The sequence below is a fragment of the Oncorhynchus mykiss genome, chromosome 26 (genome assembly GCF_057628025.1).
Source record: "Oncorhynchus mykiss isolate SJ-2025 chromosome 26, ASM5762802v1, whole genome shotgun sequence".
NCBI lineage: Eukaryota > Metazoa > Chordata > Actinopteri > Salmoniformes > Salmonidae > Oncorhynchus > Oncorhynchus mykiss.
The window spans coordinates 48,288,442-48,311,444 of record NC_143047.1 but is presented as its reverse complement, the minus strand read 5'-3'; the positions used below and the strand labels follow the sequence as shown (position 1 = coordinate 48,311,444).

General features: G+C 47.9%; 1 protein-coding gene and 1 long non-coding RNA gene across 7 annotated transcripts in view; one reads left to right on the top strand and one right to left on the bottom strand.

Moving 5' to 3' along the window:
- The first annotated feature begins 16,139 nt into the window (after positions 1–16,139).
- LOC149971497 (uncharacterized) lies at positions 16,140–18,156 on the top strand. The gene is made up of 2 exons (XR_016492190.1): positions 16,140–16,180; positions 16,235–18,156. It is a non-coding gene; the product is annotated as an uncharacterized LOC149971497 (long non-coding RNA).
- Positions 16,689–23,003, bottom strand: part of zdhhc1 (zDHHC palmitoyltransferase 1) — a 50,405-nt gene continuing 44,090 nt past the window's right edge. For 4 of the 6 annotated variants that reach the window (XM_090221988.1, XM_090221986.1, XM_090221992.1 and 1 more), the window contains one exon: positions 16,689–19,113. In XM_090221988.1, coding sequence (XP_090078114.1) covers positions 18,530–19,113 — 584 coding nt within the window. In that variant the 3' untranslated portion in view covers positions 16,689–18,529. The remainder of the gene's footprint in view (positions 19,114–23,003) is intronic. The other 2 variants (XM_090221990.1, XM_090221987.1) reach the window with 1 other exon arrangement.

Below are 23,003 nucleotides of genomic sequence, written 5' to 3'. Positions count from 1 at the left end.
CACCTAGCTGGACACTACTATTACTACTGCTGCTGGCCCACTACAGCCACCTAGCTGGACACTACTATTACTACTACTGCTGGCCCACTACAGCCACCTAGCTGGACACTACTATTACTACTGCTGCTGGCCCCCTACAGCCACCTAGCTGGACACTACTATTACTACTGCTGCTGGCCCACTACAGCCACCTAGCTGGACACTACTATTACTACTGCTGGCCCCCTACAGCCACCTAGCTGGACACTACTATTACTACTGCTGGCCCCCTACAGCCACCTAGCTGGACACTACTACTACTGCTGGCCCCCTACAGCCACCTAGCTGGACACTACTATTACTACTGCTGGCCCACTACAGCCACCTAGCTGGACACTACTATTACTACTGCTGCTGGCCCCCTACAGCCACCTAGCTGGACACTACTATTACTACTACTGCTGGCCCCCTACAGCCACCTAGCTGGACACTACTATTACTACTGCTGCTGGCCCCCTACAGCCACCTAGCTGGACACTACTATTACTACTGCTGGCCCACTACAGCCACCTAGCTGGACACTACTATTACTACTGCTGGCCCACTACAGCCACCTAGCTGGACACTACTATTACTACTGCTGGCCCACTACAGCCACCTAGCTGGACACTACTATTACTACTGCTGCTGGCCCCCTACAGCCACCTAGCTGGACACTACTATTACTACTGCTGCTGGCCCACTACAGCCACCTAGCTGGACACTACTATTACTACTACTGCTGGCCCACTACAGCCACCTAGCTGGACACTACTATTACTACTGCTGGCCCCCTACAGCCACCTAGCTGGACACTACTATTACTACTGCTGGCCCCCTACAGCCACCTAGCTGGACACTAGTATTACTACTGCTGCTGGCCCCCTACAGCCACCTAGCTGGACACTACTATTACTACTGCTGCTGGCCCACTACAGCCACCTAGCTGGACACTACTATTACTACTGCTGCTGGCCCACTACAGCCACCTAGCTGGACAGTACTATTACTACTACTGCTGGCCCACTACAGCCACCTAGCTGGACACTACTATTACTGCTGCTGGCCCACTACAGCCACCTAGCTGGACACTACTATTACTACTGCTGCTGGCCCCCTACAGCCACCTAGCTGGACACTACTATTACTACTACTGCTGGCCCCCTACAGCCACCTAGCTGGACACTACTATTACTACTACTGCTGGCCCACCACAACCACCTAGCTGGACACTACTATTACTACTGCTGCTGGCCCCCTACAGCCACCTAGCTGGACACTACTATTACTACTGCTGGCCCCCTACAGCCACCTAGCTGGACACTACTATTACTACTACTGCTGGCCCACTACAGCCACCTAGCTGGACACTATATTACTACTGCTGCTGGCCCCCTACAGCCACCTAGCTGGACACTACTATTACTACTGCTGCTGGCCCCCTACAGCCACCTAGCTGGACACTACTATTACTACTGCTGGCCCCCTACAGCCACCTAGCTGGACACTACTATTACTATTACTGCTGGCCCACTACAGCCACCTAGCTGGACACTACTATTACTACTGCTGCTGGCCCCCTACAGCCACCTAGCTGGACACTACTATTACTACTGCTGGCCCCCTACAGCCACCTAGCTGGACAGTACTATTACTACTACTGCTGGCCCACTACAGCCACCTAGCTGGACACTACTATTACTGCTGCTGGCCCACTACAGCCACCTAGCTGGACACTACTATTACTACTGCTGCTGGCCCCCTACAGCCACCTAGCTGGACACTACTATTACTACTACTGCTGGCCCCCTACAGCCACCTAGCTGGACACTACTATTACTACTACTGCTGGCCCACCACAACCACCTAGCTGGACACTACTATTACTACTGCTGCTGGCCCCCTACAGCCACCTAGCTGGACACTACTATTACTACTGCTGGCCCCCTACAGCCACCTAGCTGGACACTACTATTACTACTACTGCTGGCCCACTACAGCCACCTAGCTGGACACTATATTACTACTGCTGCTGGCCCCCTACAGCCACCTAGCTGGACACTACTATTACTACTGCTGCTGGCCCCCTACAGCCACCTAGCTGGACACTACTATTACTACTGCTGGCCCCCTACAGCCACCTAGCTGGACACTACTATTACTATTACTGCTGGCCCACTACAGCCACCTAGCTGGACACTACTATTACTACTGCTGCTGGCCCCCTACAGCCACCTAGCTGGACACTACTATTACTACTGCTGGCCCCCTACAGCCACCTAGCTGGACACTACTATTACTACTGCTGCTGGCCCACTACAGCCACCTAGCTGGACACTACTATTACTACTGCTGGCCCCCTACAGCCACCTAGCTGGACACTACTATTACTACTGCTGCTGGCCCCCTACAGACACCTAGCTGGACACTACTATTACTACTGCTGCTGGCCCCCTACAGCCACCTAGCTGGACACTACTATTACTACTGCTGCTGGCCCCCTACAGCCACCTAGCTGGACACTACTATTACTACTACTGCTGGCCCCCTACAGCCACCTAGCTGGACACTACTATTACTACTACTGCTGGCCCACTACAGCCACCTAGCTGGACACTACTATTACTACTGCTGGCCCCCTACAGCCACCTAGCTGGATACTACTATTACTACTGCTGGCCCCCTACAGCCACCTAGCTGGACACTACTATTACTACTGCTGGCCCCCTACAGCCACCTAGCTGGACACTACTATTACTACTACTGCTGGCCCACTACAGCCACCTAGCTGGACACTACTATTACTACTGCTGGCCCACTACAGCCACCTAGCTGGACACTACTATTACTACTGCTGGCCCCCTACAGCCACCTAGCTGGACACTACTATTACTACTGCTGGCCCCCTACAGCCACCTAGCTGGACACTACTATTACTACTGCTGCTGGCCCAATACAGCCACCTAGCTGGACACTACTATTACTACTACTGCTGGCCCACTACAGCCACCTAGCTGGAGACTATATTACTGCTGCTGCTGGCCCCCTACAGCCACCTAGCTGGACACTACTATTACTACTGCTGCTGGCCCCCTACAGCCACCTAGCTGGACACTACTATTACTACTGCTGCTGGCCCCCTACAGCCACCTAGCTGGACACTACTATTACTACTACTGCTGGCCCACTACAACCACCTAGCTGGACACTACTATTACTACTGCTGCTGGCCCCCTACAGCCACCTAGCTGGACACTACTATTACTGCTGCTGGCCCACTACAGCCACCTAGCTGGACACTACAATTACTGTTGCTGGCCCACTACAGCCACCTAGCTGGACACTACTATTACTGCTGCTGCTAGCCCCCTACTAGCTGGACACTACTATTACTGCTGCTGCTGGCCAACTACAGCCACCTAGCTGGACACTACTATTACTACTGCTGGCCCACTACAGCCACCTAGCTGGATACTACTACTACTGCTGCTGGCCCACTACAGCCACCTAGCTGGACACTACTATTACTGCTGCTGGCCCACTACAGCAACCTAGCTGGACACTACTATTACTGCTGCTGGCCCCCTACAGCCACCTAGCTGGACACTACTATTACTACTACTGCTGGCCCACTACAGCCACCTAGCTGGATACTACTACTACTGCTGCTGGCCCACTACAGCCACCTAGCTGGACACTACTACTACTGCTGCTGGCCCCCTACAGCCACCTAGCTGGACACTACTATTACTACTGCTGCTGGCCCACTACAGCCACCTAGCTGGACACTACTACTACTGCTGCTGGCCTACTACAGCCACCTAGCTGGACACTACTACTACTGCTACTGGCCTACTACAGCCACCTAGCTGGACACTACTACTACTGCTGCTGGCCCACTACAGCCACCTAGCTGGACACTACTATTACTACTTCTGCTGGCCCACTACAGCCACCTAGCTGGACACTACTATTACTACTGCTGCTGGCCCACTACAGCCACCTAGCTGGACACTACTACTACTGCTGCTGGCCCACTACAGCCACCTAGCTGGACACTACTATTACTACTGCTGCTGGCCCACTACAGCCACCTAGCTGGGCACTACTACTACTGCTGCTGGCCCACTACAGCCACCTAGCTGGACACTACTATTACTACTGCTGCTGGCCCACTACAGCCACCTAGCTGGACACTACTACTACTGCTGCTGGACCACTACAGCCACCTAGCTGGACACTACTATTACTACTGCTGCTGGCCCCCTACAGCCACCTAGCTGGACACTACTACTACTACTGCTGGCCCACTACAGCCACCTAGCTGGACACTACTATTACTACTGCTGCTGGCCCACTACAGCCACCTAGCTGGACACTACTACTACTACTACTGCTGCTGGCCCACTACAGCCACCTAGCTGGACACTACTATTACTACTGCTGCTGGCCCCCTACAGCCACCTAGCTGGACACTACTATTACTACTGCTACTGGCCCCCTACAGCCACCTAGCTGGACACTACTATTACTACTGCTGCTGGCCCACTACAGCCACCTAGCTGGACACTACTACTACTGCTGCTGCTGGCCCACTACAGCCACCTAGCTGGACACTACTATTACTACTGCTGCTGGCCCCCTACAGCCACCTAGCTGGACACTACTATTACTACTGCTGCTGGCCCCCTACAGCCACCTAGCTGGACACTACTATTACTGCTGCTGGCCCACTACAGCCACCTAGGTGGATACTGGTAAAAACTATTAGTAAACCATCACAGGGTCAATGACACTACAACTACTACTACTGGTACTACTACTACTACTACTGCTGGTACTACTACTACCACTACTACTACTACTTCTACTGGTACTACTACTACTACTATTGGTACTACTACTACCACTACTACTACTACTACTACTACTGGTACTACTACCGCTACTACTACTGCTACTGGTACTACTACCGCTACTACTACTCCTACTGGTACTACTACTACTACTGGTACTACTACTGGTACTACTACCACCTCTACTCCTACCACCACCAATACTACTACCACTACTACTACTACCACCACCACCACCAATACTACTACCACTACCACTACTACTACTACTACTACCACCAATACTACCACTACTACTACCACCACTACTACTACCACTACCACTATTGGTACTACTACCACTACTACTACTACCACCACCAATACTACTACCACTACTACCACCACCACCACCACCACCACCAATACTACTACCACTACTACTACTACTACCACCAATACTACTACCACTACTACTACCACTACTACCACCACTATTGGTACTACTACCACCACTACTACTACTTCTACTGGTACTACTACTACTGGTACTACTACTACTACTGGTACTACTACTACTACTACTGGTACTACTACCACCACCAATACTACTACTACTAATACTACTACTACCACCACCACTACTACTACCACTACTGGTACTACTACCACCACCACTACTACCACTGCCAATACTACTACTACTACTGGTACTACTACTACTTCTACTACTACTATTACTACTACTACTATTACAATGACACTACAACTACTACTGTTGGTACTACTACTACTATACTACTACTACTACTACTATACTACTACTACTACTACTATACTACTACTACTACTACTACAACAACACCAACTGTCTGTACTATTACAACCATTACAGACTTGTCATTCAATACATTATTTGAAAGGTCACTAATGACCAAGTGTCATCAATACCTTTGAATGAATGTGTAAACGGAGGGAAGAGGGGGGTGGAGGATGGAGGGATGAACGGAGGGAAGAGGGGAGTGGAGGATGGAGGGATGAACGGAGGGAAGAGGGGGGTGGAGGATGGAGGGATGAACGGAGGGAAGAGGGGGGTGGAGGATGGAGGGATGAACGGAGGGAAGAGGGGGGTGGAGGATGGAGGGATGAACGGAGGGAAGAGGGGAGTGGAGGATGGAGGGATGAACGGAGGGAAGAGGGGGGTGGAGGATGGAGGGATGAACGGAGGGAAGAGGGGGGTGGAGGATGGAGGGATGAATGGAGGGAAGAGGGGAGTGGAGGATGGAGGGATGAACGGAGGGAAGAGGGGGGTGGAGGATGGAGGGATGAACGGAGGGAAGAGGGGGGTGGAGGATGGAGGGATGAACGGAGGGAAGAGGGGAGTGGAGGATGGAGGGATGAACGGAGGGAAGAGGGGGGTGGAGGATGGAGGGATGAACGGAGGGAAGAGGGGGGTGGAGGATGGAGGGATGAACGGAGGGAAGAGGGGGGTGGAGGATGGAGGGATGAACGGAGGGAAGAGGGGAGTGGAGGATGGAGGGATGAACGGAGGGAAGAGGGGGGTGGAGGATGGAGGGATGAACGGAGGGAAGAGGGGGGTGGAGGATGGAGGGATGAATGGAGGGAAGAGGGGAGTGGAGGATGGAGGGATGAACGGAGGGAAGAGGGGAGTGGAGGATGGAGGGATGAACGGAGGGAAGAGGGGGGTGGAGGATGGAGGGATGAACGGAGGGAAGAGGGGAGTGGAGGATGGAGGGATGAACGGAGGGAAGAGGGGGGTGGAGGATGGAGGGATGAACGGAGGGAAGAGGGGAGTGGAGGATGGAGGGATGAACGGAGGGAAGAGGGGAGTGGAGGATGGAGGGATGAACGGAGGGAAGAGGGGGGTGGAGGATGGAGGGATGAACGGAGGGAAGAGGGGAGTGGAGGATGGAGGGATGAATGGAGGGAAGAGGGGGGTGGAGGATGGAGGGATGAACGGAGGGAAGAGGGGAGTGGAGGATGGAGGGATGAACGGAGGGAAGAGGGGGGTGGAGGATGGAGGGATGAATGGAGGGAAGAGGGGAGTGGAGGATGGAGGGATGAACGGAGGGAAGAGGGGAGTGGAGGATGGAGGGATGAACGGAGGGAAGAGGGGGGTGGAGGATGGAGGGATGAACGGAGGGAAGAGGGGGGTGGAGGATGGAGGGATGAACGGAGGGAAGAGGGGGGTGGAGGATGGAGGGATGAACGGAGGGAAGAGGGGGGTGGAGGAAGAAAAAGGAGGAGAGGTCTACAGGTCAGTAAATGCCATCAGAAACAGCAGTGTAACTGTGTATTTCAGTCTCGTGTGGTGCTCCACGCCGTTACCGTGACGACTGCAACAAACAAACTGGTAGGCCGACTGACCAGCCCACTACTGCTGAGAAAGACAGACAAATTATGTTTCTATGGAAACCAGCAATAGCAAATAGAAAGAAGAAGAAGAGAGAAAACGCCAGGCCCCCCGGGGGCGGCGCAACGATAAGCACAACAATCTGTCTGGAGCACATTCCTTCTGTGAAGTTAAAAGGCTGGGTGCTCGGGCACGTGGTACCGCCTAGTGAGTACGGCTTGCATCCCAAATGGCACCCTGTTACCTACTTCTGACCAGGGGCCCTATCAAACGTGTGTGTGTGTGTGTGTGTGTGTGTGTGTGTGTGTGTGTGTGATGTGATGCTCTGGGGGCAGGAAGCATGTTTGACCAGCTGAAAGGAGGACTGTTAGCACACCTGTGCTGCTAATCTACCTGCAACGGAGGAACAAACTCAGCATTTGAAATAGAATCCCTGATAGATGGAATCCCCGATAAATGAAATCCCTGATAAATGGAATCCCCAATAAATGGAATCCCTGATAAATGGAATCCCTGGTAAATGGAATCCCCGATAAATGGAATCCCCGATAAATGGAATCCCCGATAAATGGAATCCCCGAGAAATGGAATCCCTGATAAATGGAATCCCTGATAAATGGAATCCCTGATAGATGGAATCCCTAATAAATGGAATCCCTGATAGATGGAATCCCTGATAGATGGAATCCCTGATAGATGGAATCCCTGATAGATGGAATCCCTGATAGATGGAATCCCTGATAAATGGAATCCCTGATAGATGGAATCCCTGATAAATGGAATCCCTGATAGATGGAATCCCTGATAGATGGAATCCCTGATAAATGGAATCCCTGATAGATGGAATCCCTGATAGATGGAATACCTGATAGATGGAATACCTGATAAATGTGTATTGACAAAACTGTTGGTTTGAGACATATTAAAACACATTGTTGAATCATGCATGAATACCGTACCAGTCTGCCGCAGACCACGGGTCATGTCCCAAATTTCGCCCTACTTCCTATATAGTGCACTACTTTAGGGAGTAGGGTGCTGCAATACATAGGGAATAGGGTGCCATTTGGGATCATGCATGAACATGATCAGTAAAGGACTACAAACAGCCCAGTCATGCTGGAAGGTGGCAGTGGGCAGGATACTTAGCAACAGCACACAACACATTTCAACATCACACTGTCCTACGCTGACACCATCGACCACACACATCCTCTGATTCCTCCGCCCAACCACACACAGCTCTACCACCCAGACAGGATCATTATGTTACAACTCTACCACCCAGACAGGATCATTATGTTACAACTCTACCACCCAGACAGGATCATTATGTTACAACTCTACCACCCAGACAGGATCATTATATTACAACTCTACCACGCAGACAGGATCATTATGTTACAACTCTACCACCCAGACAGGATCATTATATTACAACTCTACCACCCAGACAGGATCATTATATTACAACTCTACCACCCAGACAGGATCATTATGTTACAACTCTACCACGCAGACAGGATCATTATATCACAACTCTACCACCCAGACAGGATCATTATGTTACAACTCTACCACCCAGACAGGATCATTATGTTACAACTCTACCACGCAGACAGGATCATTATATTACAACTCTACCACCCAGACAGGATCATTATATTACAACTCTACCACCCAGACAGGATCATTATATTACAACTCTACCACCCAGACAGGATCATTATATTACAACTCTACCACCCAGACAGGATCATTATATTACAACTCTACCACCCAGACAGGATCATTATATTACAACTCTACCACCCAGACAGGATCATTATATTACAACTCTACCACCCAGACAGGATCATTATATTACAACTCTACCACCCAGACAGGATCATTATGTTACAACTCTACCACGCAGACAGGATCATTATGTTACAACTCTACCACGCAGACAGGATCATTATGTTACAACTCTACCACCCAGACAGGATCATTATGTTACAACTCTACCACCCAGACAGGATCATTATATTACAACTCTACCACCCAGACAGGATCATTATATTACAACTCTACCACCCAGACAGGATCATTATATTACAACTCTACCACCCAGACAGGATCATTATATTACAACTCTACCACCCAGACAGGATCATTATATTACAACTCTACCACCCAGACAGGATCATTATATTACAACTCTACCACGCAGACAGGATCATTATATTACAACTCTACCACCCAGACAGGATCATTATGTTACAACTCTACCACGCAGACAGGATCATTATGTTACAACTCTACCACGCAGACAGGATCATTATGTTACAACTCTACCACCCAGACAGGATCATTATGTTACAACTCTACCACCCAGACAGGATCATTATATTACAACTCTACCACCCAGACAGGATCATTATATTACAACTCTACCACCCAGACAGGATCATTATATTACAACTCTACCACCCAGACAGGATCATTATATTACAACTCTACCACCCAGACAGGATCATTATGTTACAACTCTACCACGCAGACAGGATCATTATGTTACAACTCTACCACCCAGACAGGATCATTATATTACAACTCTACCACGCAGACAGGATCATTATGTTACAACTCTACCACCCCGACAGGATCATTATATCACAACTCTACCACCCAGACAGGATCATTATATTACAACTCTACCACCCAGACAGGATCATTATATTACAACTCTACCACCCAGACAGGATCATTATATTACAACTCTACCACCCAGACAGGATCATTATATCACAACTCTACCACCCAGACAGGATCATTATATTACAACTCTACCACCCAGACAGGATCATTATGTTACAACTCTACCACCCAGACAGGATCATTATATTACAACTCTACCACCCAGACAGGATCATTATATCACAACTCTACCACCCAGACAGGATCATTATATTACAACTCTACCACCCAGACAGGATCATTATATTACAACTCTACCACCCAGACAGGATCATTATGTTACAACTCTACCACCCAGACAGGATCATTATGTTACAACTCTACCACCCAGACAGGATCATTATATTACAACTCTACCACCCAGACAGGATCATTATGTTACAACTCTACCACCCAGACAGGATCATTATATCACAACTCTACCACCCAGACAGGATCATTATATTACAACTCTACCACCCCAGACAGGATCATTATATTACAACTCTACCATCCAGACAGGATCATTATATTACAACTCTACCACCCAGACAGGATCATTATATTACAACTCTACCACCCAGACAGGATCATTATATTACAACTCTACCACCCAGACAGGATCATTATATTACAACTCTACCACCCAGACAGGATCATTATATTACAACTCTACCACCCAGACAGGATCATTATATTACAACTCTACCACCCAGACAGGATCATTATATTACAACTCTACCACCCAGACAGGATCATTATATTACAACTCTACCACTGAGACAGGATCATTATATTACAACTCTACCACCCAGACAGGATCATTATATTACAACTTTACCACCCAGACAGGATCATTATGTTACAACTCTACCACCCAGACAGGCTCATTATATTACAACTCTACCACCCAGACAGGATCATTATATTACAACTCTACCACCCAGACAGGATCATTATGTTACAACTCTACCACCCAGACAGGATCATTATGTTACAACTCTACCACCCAGACAGGATCATTATATTACAACTCTACCACCCAGACAGGATCATTATGTTACAACTCTACCACCCAGACAGGATCATTATGTTACAACTCTACCACCCAGACAGGATCATTATATTACAACTCTACCACCCAGACAGGATCATTATATTACAACTCTACCACCCAGACAGGATCATTATATTACAACTCTACCACCCAGACAGGATCATTATGTTACAACTCTACCACCCAGACAGGATCATTATATTACAACTCTACCACCCAGACAGGATCATTATATTACAACTCTACCACCCAGACAGGATCATTATGTTACAACTCTACCACCCAGACAGGATCATTATATCACAACTCTACCACCCAGACATCAGATACTCTGTGTGGTACAGACAGACAGACAGACAGACAGGCAGAGACAGACAGACAGAGACAGGCAGCCAGACATAAACAGGCAGAGACAGACAGACAGGCAGAGACAGACAGGCAGAGACAGACAGAGACAGGCAGAGACAGACAGAGACAGACAAGCAGAGACAGACAGAGACAGACAAACAGAGACAGACAGTAGTGTACACTACTTCCAGAGAGAAATCCTGACAACTACAGTAGTGTACACTACTTCCAGAGAGAAATCCTGACAACTACAGTAGTGTACACTACTTCCAGAGAGAAATCCTGACAACTACAGTAGTGTGCACTACTTCCAGAGAGAAATCCTGACAACTACAGTAGTGTACACTACTTCCAGAGAGAAATCCTGACAACTACAGTAGTGTACACTACTTCCAGAGAGAAATCCTGACAACTACAGTAGTGTACACTACTTCCAGAGAGAATGTTGCCTTTCAGAACATCTCTAAAGAAAAGGCCAGTTGCCGAGGCGACGTTCCTTCCAGTAGCCACATTAAAGCAGTAGATTACAGGAGAATAGAATGAGGAGTGACTCTTGTCTGTGTCCCAAAACGGATAAACATATTCCCTACATAGTGCACTACTTTCGTACGGGCCCTGCTCATATGGAGAGACGTTTGGGATGCACATCCCTCCCTCTCCTGTCGACACATTCGACCACATGCTTCTCCTCGGTCGGGGTCGGGCCTTGATTGACACTGTTATGATGTCGTAGTGTTCCGTTGCCGAGGTAACCCCTTCGGCTTCCCGCTGGGGGGCGGGGCAGGGTGACTGTGCAGCAGGAGCCAGCAACTAGTTACCCCAACACAACAATATACACGCTGTAAATAGATAGCACAGCAACGAGCAGGAAGGAAGAGAGAGAGAGGGAGGGAGAAAGTGAGAAGGGGGGAGGGTAGTGCGAATGGCCCAGTACATCACTGAGGTCAAGCTTCCTGCCATCCAGGACCTCTATACCAGGCGGTGTCAGAGGAAGGCCCTAAAAATTGTCACAGACTCCAGCCACCCAAGTCATATACTGTTCTCTCTGCTACGGCACGGCAAGCGGTACCAGAGCACAAAGTCTAGGTCCAAGAGGCTTCTAAACAGCTTCTACCCCCCCAAGCCATAAGACTCCTGAACATCTAGACAAATGGCTACCCAGACTATTTACATTAACCCCCCTTTTTTACCCTGCTGCTACTCTCTGTTGTTATCATCTATGCATAGTCACTTTAATAACTCTACCTACATGTACATATTATCTCAACTAACCTGGTGCCCCCACACATCGACTCTGTACCGGTACCCCCTGTATACAGTCTCCACATCGACTCTGTACCGGTACCCCCTGTGTACAGTCTCCACATTGACTCTGTACCGGTACCCCCCCCTGTGTACAGTCTCCACATTGACTCTGTACCGGTACCCCCTGTGTACAGTCTCCACATTGACTCTGTACCGGTACCCCCCCCTGTATACAGTCTCCACATCGACTCTGTACCGGTACCCCCTGTGTACAGTCTCCACATTGACTCTGTACCGGTACCCCCCCCGTGTACAGTCTCCACATTGACTCTGTACCGGTACCCCCCCCCCCCCCCCCCCTGTGTACAGTCTCCACATCAACTCTGTACCGGTATCCCCTGTATATAGCCTCCACATTGACCCTGTACCGGTACCCCCCCCTGTGTACAGTCTCCACATTGACTCTGTACCGGTACCCCCCCCTGTGTACAGTCTCCACATTGACTCTGTACCGGTACCCCCCCCTGTGTACAGTCTCCACATTGACTCTGTACCGGTACCCCCCCCGTGTACAGTCTCCACATTGACTCTGTACCGGTACCCCCTGTGTACAGTCTCCACATTGACTCTGTACCGGTACCCCCCCCTGTATACAGTCTCCACATCGACTCTGTACCGGTACCCCCTGTGTACAGTCTCCACATTGACTCTGTACCGGTACCCCCCCCTGTGTACAGTCTCCACATTGACTCTGTACCGGTACCCCCCCCCCCCCTGTGTACAGTCTCCACATTGACTCTGTACCGGTACCCCCCCCCCCCCCTGTGTACAGTCTCCACATCAACTCTGTACCGGTATCCCCTGTATATAGCCTCCACATTGACCCTGTACCGGTACCCCCCCCCCCCCCCCCCCCCTGTGTACAGTCTCCACATTGACTCTGTACCGGTACCCCCCCCCCCCCCTGTGTACAGTCTCCACATCAACTCTGTACCGGTATCCCCTGTATATAGTCTCCACATCAACTCTGTACCGGTATCCCCTGTATATAGCCTCCACATTGACTCTGTACCGGTACCCCCTGTATATAGTCTCTCTATTGTTATTTTACTGCAGCTCTTGAATTACTTGTTACTTTTATTTCTTATTCTTATTTTTTAAACTGCATTGATGGTTAGGGGCTTCTAAGTAAACATTTCAGTAAACAGGTCTACTACACCTGTTGTATTCAGCATTTCACTGTAAGGTCTACTACACCTGTTGTATTCAGCATTTCACTGTGAGGTCTACTACACCTGTTGTATTCAGCATTTCACTGTGAGGTCTACTACACCTGTTGTATTCAGCATTTCACTGTGAGGTCTACTACACCTGTTGTATTCAGCATTTCACTGTGAGGTCTACTACACCTGTTGTATTCAGCATTTCACTGTGAGGTCTACTACACCTGTTGTATTCAGCATTTCACTGTGAGGTCTACTACACCTGTTGTATTCAGCATTTCACTGTAAGGTCTACTACACCTGTTGTATTCAGCATTTCACTGTGAGGTCTACTACACCTGTTGTATTCAGCATTTCACTGTAAGGTCTACTACACCTGTTGTATTCAGCATTTCACTGTAAGGTCTACTACACCTGTTGTATTCAGCATTTCACTGTAAGGTCTACTACACAATGACTAATAACATTTGATTTGAGGAGGGGGAAGTACGTTGTTTAATTACTATCAAATAACCTATAATGTCCGTTCTCAGAACGTTGTTTAATTACTATCAAATAACCTATAATGTCCGTTCTCAGAACGTTGTTTAATTACTATCAAATAACCTATAATGTCCGTTCTCAGAACGTTGTTTAATTACTATCAAATAACCTATAATGTCCGTTCTCAGAACGTTGTTTAATTACTATCCAATAACCTATAATGTCCGTTCTCAGAACGTTGTTTAATTACTATCAAATAACCTATAATGTCCGTTCTCACAACGTTGTTTAATTACTATCAAATAACCTATAATGTCCGTTCTCACAACGTTGTTTAATTACTATCAAATAACCTATAATGTCCGTTCTCACAACGTTCATCTTTCAGGGAACCCTAGTAAAATATTCTCATTACCTCCATGAAACCTACAAATTTACATTCCCAGAACAGGGAGAAATCTTCACTTCCGTTCACAGGACATTTAAAAAAAACTTTCCGTTTTAGCCGGTCAGGAAACGTATGGATTCGTTCCCAGAAACAAAAACAATGTACGTTCCCACAACTTCCAAGGAACAACATGTGCTAGCTGGGTTGTCTGTTCACACTTATAAGACCAAATCACAATCAATAGTGGCTAATATTTATTAACAAGATACAAAATTGTCAAATAAAATTGAGTAAGGCACAGATCTTCAAATGTCATCCTTACAGATCATGAACCATTCAGACACAGTAAAAATGCAGAATAATGATAGCCGACGTCACGTTGGAAAAGGGGTTCAATTGGATGTTGATATGAGTTTCAGTTTGATTCCATACAGTGGTGGGGAAAACTATCCAAGTAGTGTGTAACCAGGTATACAGACAGACAGGCAGACAGACAGGCAAACAGACAGGCAGACAGACAGGCATACAGACAGACAGGTATACAGACAGACAGGCAGACAGACAGGCAAACAGACAGGCAAACAGACAGGCAAACAGACAGACAGGCATACAGACAGACAGGCATACAGACAGACAGACAGACAAACAGACAGGCAGGCAGACAGACAGGCAAACAGACAGGCAGACAGACAGACAGGCAGGCAGACAGACAGGCAGACAGACAGGCAAACAGACAGACAGGCAAACAGACAGGCAGACAGACAGGCAAGCAGACAGACAGGCAGACAGAAAGGCAAGCAGACAGACAGGCAGACAGACAGGCAAACAGACAGACAGGCAAACAGACAGGCAGACAGACAGGCAAACAGACAGGCAGACAGACAGGCAAACAGACAGACAGGCAGACAGGCAAACAGACAGGCAGACAGGCAGACATACAGACAGGCAGACAGACAGACAGGCAAACAGACAGACATACAGACAGACAGACAGGCAAACAGACAGACAGGCAAACAGACAGGCAGACAGACAGGCAAACAGACAGACAGGCAGACAGACAGGCAAACAGACATACAGACAGACAGACAGGCATACAGACAGACAGACAGGCAGACAGGCAAACAGACAGACAGGCAGACAGACAGGCAAGCAGACAGACAGGCAGACAGACAGGCAGACAGACAGGCAAACAGACAGACAGACAGGCAGACAGGCAAACAGACAGGCAGACAGACAGACAGACAGGCAAACAGACAGGCAGACAGACAGGCAGACAGACAGACAGGCAGACAGACAGGCATACAGACAGACAGGCAGACAGACAGACAGACAGGCATACAGACAGACAGGCAGACAGACAGGCATACAGACAGACAGGCAGACAGGCAGACAGACAGACAAACAGACAGGCAGACAGACAGGCAGACAGACAGACAGGAATATAGACAGGCAGGCAAACAGACAGGCAGGCATACACAGGCAGACAGACAGGCATATAGGCAGGCAAACAGACAGGAATATACACAGGCACAGGCAGACAGACAGGCATACACAGGCAGACAGACAGGAATATAGACAGGCAAACAGACAGGAATATAGACAGGCATACAGACAGACAGGCAAACAGACAGGAATATAGACAGGCAGGCAAACAGACAGACAGGCAAACAGACAGGCATACAGACAGGCAGGCAAACAGGCAGACAGACAGGTAGACAGACAGGCAAACAGACAGGCAAACAGACAGACAAGACAATCAAACTGTTCTGGTGGACATCCCTGCACTCTGTGGCATTGTGTTGTGTGACAGAACAGCACATTTTAGAGTGGCCTTTTATTGTCCCCAGCACAAGGTGCACCTGTGTAATGTTTAATCAGCTTCTTAATATGCCACACCTGTCAGGTGGATAGATTATATTGGCAAAGAAGAAATGCTCATTAACAGGGCTGAAAACACATTTGTGCACAAAATTTGAGAGAAATTAGTTTTTTGTGCGTATGAAACATTTCTGGGACCTTTTATTTATTTCATAAACACTTTACATGTCGCGTTGATATTTTCAGTATAAATGGAATTAAAATAATTGCTCCGATGTCATCAATTAGTTCTTTAAAAACTGCAAAAATTACTGTGATCTCAGTTAATGCTCAGCACTCGCAGACAAACAGGCGGTCACCATAGCAGTCAGACAGACAGTCAGACAGACGGTCACCATAGCAGACAGTCAGACAGACAGTCAGACAGACGGTCACCATAGCAGACAGTCAGACAGACAGACAGTCAGACAGACAGACAGTCAGACAGACAGTCAGACAGACACAGTCAGACAGACAGTCAGACAGACAGTCAGTCAGTCAGTCAGTCAGACAGACAGTCAGACAGACAGTCAGATGGGTAAGCAATAACAATAAACAAACTAAAGGATTCAGGTAGAAAACACACCAACACAATGAATGGTGTTTCCATGAAAAAGATGAACAGGTAACATTAGTTTACAAAGTGTAGACCTGGGAAGGCAGAACGTTACGGTTTCTTGCTTCCTGTACAAATCACCAAGGATTCTTCATTCAGAAAGACGCTTCAACAGGAAGAAATAACAACAAGTAGAATCATACTAAAAGCTGTGTGTTTTATGATACAGGATATTAACTTGAAGACGTGAACACAGGTACCATTTAGTGTTGTGGGGATTATAATCATATAGGACGCATTTCAAATGGAACCCTATGAGCTAAGGGCTCTGTGGTCTAAAGTAGTGCACTATATAGGGAACAGGGTGCCATTGGGTCCTGGTCTAAAGTAGTGTACTATATAGGGAACAGGGTGCCATAGGGCTCTGTGGTCTAAAGTAGTGCACTATATAGGGAACAGGGTGCCATTGGGTCCTGGTCTAAAGTAGTGTACTATATAGGGAACAGGGTGCCATAGGGCTCTGTGGTCTAAAGTAGTGCACTATATAGGGAACAGGGTGCCATTGGGTCCTGGTCTAAAGTAGTGTACTATATAGGGAACAGGGTGCCATAGGGCTCTGTGGTCTAAAGTAGTGCACTATATAGGGAACAGGGTGCCATTGGGTCCTGGTCTAAAGTAGTGTACTATATAGGGAACAGGGTGCCATTGGGCTCTGGTCTAAAGTAGTGCACTACATAGGGTACAGGGTGCCATAGGGTCCTGGTCTAAAATAGTGTACTATATAGGGAACAGGGTGCCATTGGGTCCTGGTCTAAAGTAGTGTACTATATAGGGAACAGGGTGCCATTGGGCTCTGGTCTAAAGTAGTGCACTATATAGAGAACAGGGTGCCATTGGGTCCTGGTCTAAAGTAGTGTACTATATAGGGAACAGGGTGCCATTGGGCTCTGGTCTAAAGTAGTGCACTGCATAGGGTACAGGGTGCCATTGGGTCCTGGTCTAAAGTAGTGCACTACATAGGGAACAGGGTGCCATTGGGCTCTGGTCTAAAGTAGTGTACTGTATAGGGAACAGGGTGCCATTGGGGATGTAGTCATAGTTGAATAGTGGAGACTGTGGTATCAAGGCTCTTCCAGGCAGAACAGACAGTTAGTCAGTCAGTCAGACAGTCAGTCAGACAGACAGTCAGTCAGTCAGTCAGACAGTCAGTCAGACAGTCAGCCAGCTAGTCAGCCAGCCAGCCAGTCAGGCAGCCAACAAGTCAACCAGTCAGACAGTCAGTCAGACAGTCAGCCAGCTAGTCAGCCAGCCAGCCAGTCAGGCAGCCAACCAGTCAACCAGTCAGACAGCCAGCCAGCCCTCCAGCCCAGGGTGCAGTGGTACATCCTGGGGCCCAGTGTGCAGTGGCCCATCCTGGGGGAGCTAGTCTACGCCATTGGGGTGCCTGCCCTGGAGCTATGGTTGGAGCTGGACCCAGGACCAGGCTGCTCCAGGCCTCTCCTACTGGCCTGTCTGCTGCTGTGTTTGTTGTCCCGGTGCTGGGCTCCTCCCCCCGGCTGTCCACTACTCCTACTGACGTAGACCGTAGGAGGCTGGGCAGCCATCTCAAACCTCTGCTCCCTCTGCTCCCCCCCTCCCCCTGTCCTGCTGCTGTGTGCGGAGGACTTCCTCTTGGTCCGGGGCTGGGGCGAGGGATGGGGTCGGGCTGCAGTTAGCAGTAGAGAGCGTTGAGAAGACGACCCAGACGCTGCAGTCCTACCCGTAGACGTTCCTGCCGCGGCGGAGGTGCCCAGTCGTGCCAACGCCACGGGGATCTCCTCCAGGGACTCTGCAGAGTCAGAGTGATACTCAGCAGGGGGCCCGGCGGGCAGCACGGGGTCAGGTTGGAGACCAGGATGTAGGGAGCTAGTGGGGGGCTGGGAGGCCCGCAGGGGGAAGGAGAGGTGCTGGTTCAGGGAGCTGGACAGGTGGGACACGGATGTGGGGACTGGAGTTACACTGCAGGAGTCTACTGGAGAACAGGACAGGAGGATGACAGAGAGGAGAGGAGGACGACAGAGAGGAGAGGAGGAGGACAGCAGAGGAGAAGAGAGGAGGAGGACAGAGAGGTGAGGAGGAGGACAGAGAGGAGAGGACAGAGGAGAGGAAGAGGACAGAGAGGAGAGGAGGAGGACAGCAGAGGAGAAGAGAGGAGGAGGACAGAGAGGAGAGGAGGAGGACAGCAGAGGAGAAGAGAGGAGGAGGACAGAGGTAGGAGGACAGAGAGGAGAGGAGGAGGACAGCAGAGGAGAAGAGAGGAGAGGAGGAGGACAGAGAGGAGAGGAGGAGGACAGAGAGGAGAGGAGGAGGACAGCAGAGGAGAAGAGAGGAGGAGGACAGAGGTAGGAGGACAGAGAGGAGAGGAGGAGGACAGCAGAGGAGAAGAGAGGAGAGGAGGAGGACAGAGAGGAGAGGAGGAGGACAGCAGAGGAAAAGAGAGGAGAGGACAGAGAGGAGAAGAGAGGAGAGGACAGAGGAGAGGAAGAGGACAGAGAGGAGAGGAGGAGGACAGCAGAGGAGAAGAGAGGAGGAGGACAGAGGTAGGAGGACAGAGAGGAGAGGAGGAGGACAGCAGAGGAGAAGAGAGGAGAGGAGGAGGACAGAGAGGAGAGGAGGAGGACAGCAGAGGAGAAGAGAGGAGAGGACAGAGAGGAGAAGAGAGGAGAGGACAGCAGAGGAGGACAGGAAAGGGACAGACATTCACATCACAGAGCTGCTACTCAATATACATGAGCATAGAAATAGAATCAATAGAACAGGCCTCCAACCTCTCACCATGGCGATTTGTGGGTACACTAAAAATGGCTGTCCATTATGACATCATTGACTTGAAAGAGGAAGCCTGTTCTATTCCTTCTAGTTCTGTAGTAAGTATGACCTCGTTATAATGTCTTAGAATGACTAAATAACAGACCATTTCAGACTGTTGACAATTCTAAACATTGAGAGAGAGAGAGAGGACATATTAAGCCGTGTTATAAGACATTATAAAGGCTCATACATGCTAATAACGCGTTCTAAAGCATTCTGTTTAACACAGGCTTTGTGTTTACCAACATATGTCACTTCAAGTAGCAGAGGACTAATGTTATATCAGCATGTCAAGTAGAGGAGGACTGATGCTATATCAGCATGTCAAGTAGCAGAGGACTGATGCTATATCAGCATGTCAAGTAGCAGAGGACTAATGTTATATCAGCATGTCAAGTAGCAGAGGACTAATGCTATATCAGCATGTCAAGTAGCAGAGGACTAATGCTATATCAGCATGTCAAGTAGCAGAGGACTAATGTTATATCAGCATGTCAAGTAGCAGAGGACTAATGCTATATCAGCATGTCAAGTAGCAGAGGACTAATGTTATATCAGCATGTCAAGTAGCAGAGGACTGACTAATGCTGTATCAGCATGTCAAGTAGAGGAGGACTGACTAATGTTATATCAGCATGTCAAGTAGGAAAGGACTGACTAATGCTATATCAGCATATGTCAAGTAGGAGAGGACTGACTAATGTTATATCAGCATGTCAAGTAGAAGAGGACTGACTAATGCTATATCAGCATGTCAAGTAGCAGAGGACTGACTAATGATATATCAGCATATCAAGTAGCAGAGGACTGACTAATGCTGTATCAGCATGTCAAGTAGCAGAGGACTGACTAATGCTATATCAGCATGTCAAGTAGCAGAGGACTGACTAATGCTATATCAGCATGTCAAGTAGCAGAGGACTGACTAATGTTATATCAGCATGTCAAGTAGCAAGAGGACTGACTAATGCTATATCAGCATGTAAAGTAGCAGAGGACTAATGCTATATCAGCATGTCAAGTAGCAGAGGACTAATGCTATATCAGCATGTCAAGTAGCAGAGGACTAATTATATATCAGCATGTCAAGTAGAAGAGGACTGACTAATGTTATATCAGCATGTCAAGTAGCAGAGGACTGACTAACTATATATCAGCATGTCAAGTAGAAGAGGACTGACTAATGTTATATCAGCATGTCAAGTAGCAGAGGACTGACTAATGTTATATCAGCATGTCAAGTAGCAGAGGACTGACTAATGTTATATCAGCATGTCAAGTAGCAGAGGACTAATGTTACATCAGCATGTCAAGTAGAAGAGGACTAATGTTATATCAGCATGTCAAGTAGCAGAGGACTGACTAATGTTATATCAGCATGTCAAGTAGCAGAGGACTGACTAATGTTATATCAGCATGTCAAGTAGCAGAGGACTGACTAATGTTATATCAGCATGTCAAGTAGCAGAGGACTAATGTTATATCAGCATGTCAAGTAGCAGAGGACTGACTAATGTTATATCAGCATGTCAAGTAGCAGAGGACTGACTAATGTTATATCAGCATGTCAAGTAGCAGAGGACTGACTAATGTTATATCAGCATGTCAAGTAGCAGAGGACTAATGTTACATCAGCATGTCAAGTAGCAGAGGACTAATGTTATATCAGCATGTCAAGTAGCAGAGGACTGATGCTATATCAGCATGTCAAGTAGAAGAGGACTAATGTTATATCAGCATGTCAAGTAGCAGAGGACTGACTAATGTTATATCAGCATGTCAAGTAGCAGAGGACTGACTAATGTTTGATAATTTTTTATTATGCGAACTAGATTTCTGCGGAGGCACGGACATCGACCTTAGGGGGGGTAAGGTTACAATTAGGGTTAGAGTTAGGGTTATGTTTAGGTTTACGGTTAGAGGTTAGGGTTATGGGTTAGGGTTATAGTTAGGGTTAGAGTTATGGGTTAGGGTTAGAGTTATGGGTTAGGGTTATAGTTAGGGTTAGAGTTATGGGTTAGGGTTATAGTTAGGGTTAGAGTTATGGGTTAGGGTTATAGTTAGGGTTAGAGTTATGGGTTATAGTTAGAGTTATGGGTTAGGGTTATAGTTAGGGTTAGAGTTATGGGTTATAGTTAGAGTTATGGGTTAGGGTTATGGGTTATAGTTAGGGTTAGAGTTAGAGTTATGGGTTAGGGTTATGGGTTATAGTTAGGGTTATAGTTAGGGTTATAGTTAGGGTTAGAGGTTAGAGGTTAGGGTTATGGGTTATAGTTAGGGTTAGAGTTATGGGTTAGAGTTAGGGTTAGAGGTTATAGTTAGGGTTATAGTTAGGGTTAGAGTTAGGGTTAGAGGTTAGAGGTTAGGGTTAGAGTTAGGGTTAGAGGTTAGGGTTATGGGTTATAGTTAGGGTTAGAGTTATGGGTTAGAGTTAGGGTTAGAGGTTAGAGGTTAGGGTTAGAGTTAGGGTTAGAGGTTAGGGTTATGGGTTAGGGTTAGAGGTTAGGATTAGGGTTAGAGGTTAGGGTTATGGGTTATAGTTAGGGTTAGAGGTTATAGTTAGGGTTAGAGTTAGGGTTAGGGGTTATAGTTAGGGTTAGAGTTATGGGTTAGGGTTATAGTTAGGGTTAGAGTTTACGGTTAGAGGTTAGAGGTTAGGGTTATGGGTTATAGTTAGAGTTAGGGTTATAGTTAGGGTTAGAGTTTACGGTTAGAGGTTAGAGATTAGGGTTATGGGTTATAGTTAGGGTTAGAGGTTAGGGTTAGAGTTAGGGTTAGAGGTTATAGTTAGGGTTAGAGGTTAGAGGTTAGGGATATGGGTTATAGTTAGGGTTAGAGGTTATAGTTAGGGTTAGGGTTAGGGTTATGGGTTATAGTTAGGGTTAGAGGTTATAGTTAGGTTTAGGGTTAGAGTTAGGGTTAGAGTTAGGGTTAGAGTTACGGTTAGAGGTTAGGGTTAGGGTTAGAGGTTAGGGTTAGAGGTTAGGGTTATAGTTAGGGTTAGAGGTTAGTGTTAGGGTTAGAGGTTAGTGTTAGGGTTATAGGTTAGTG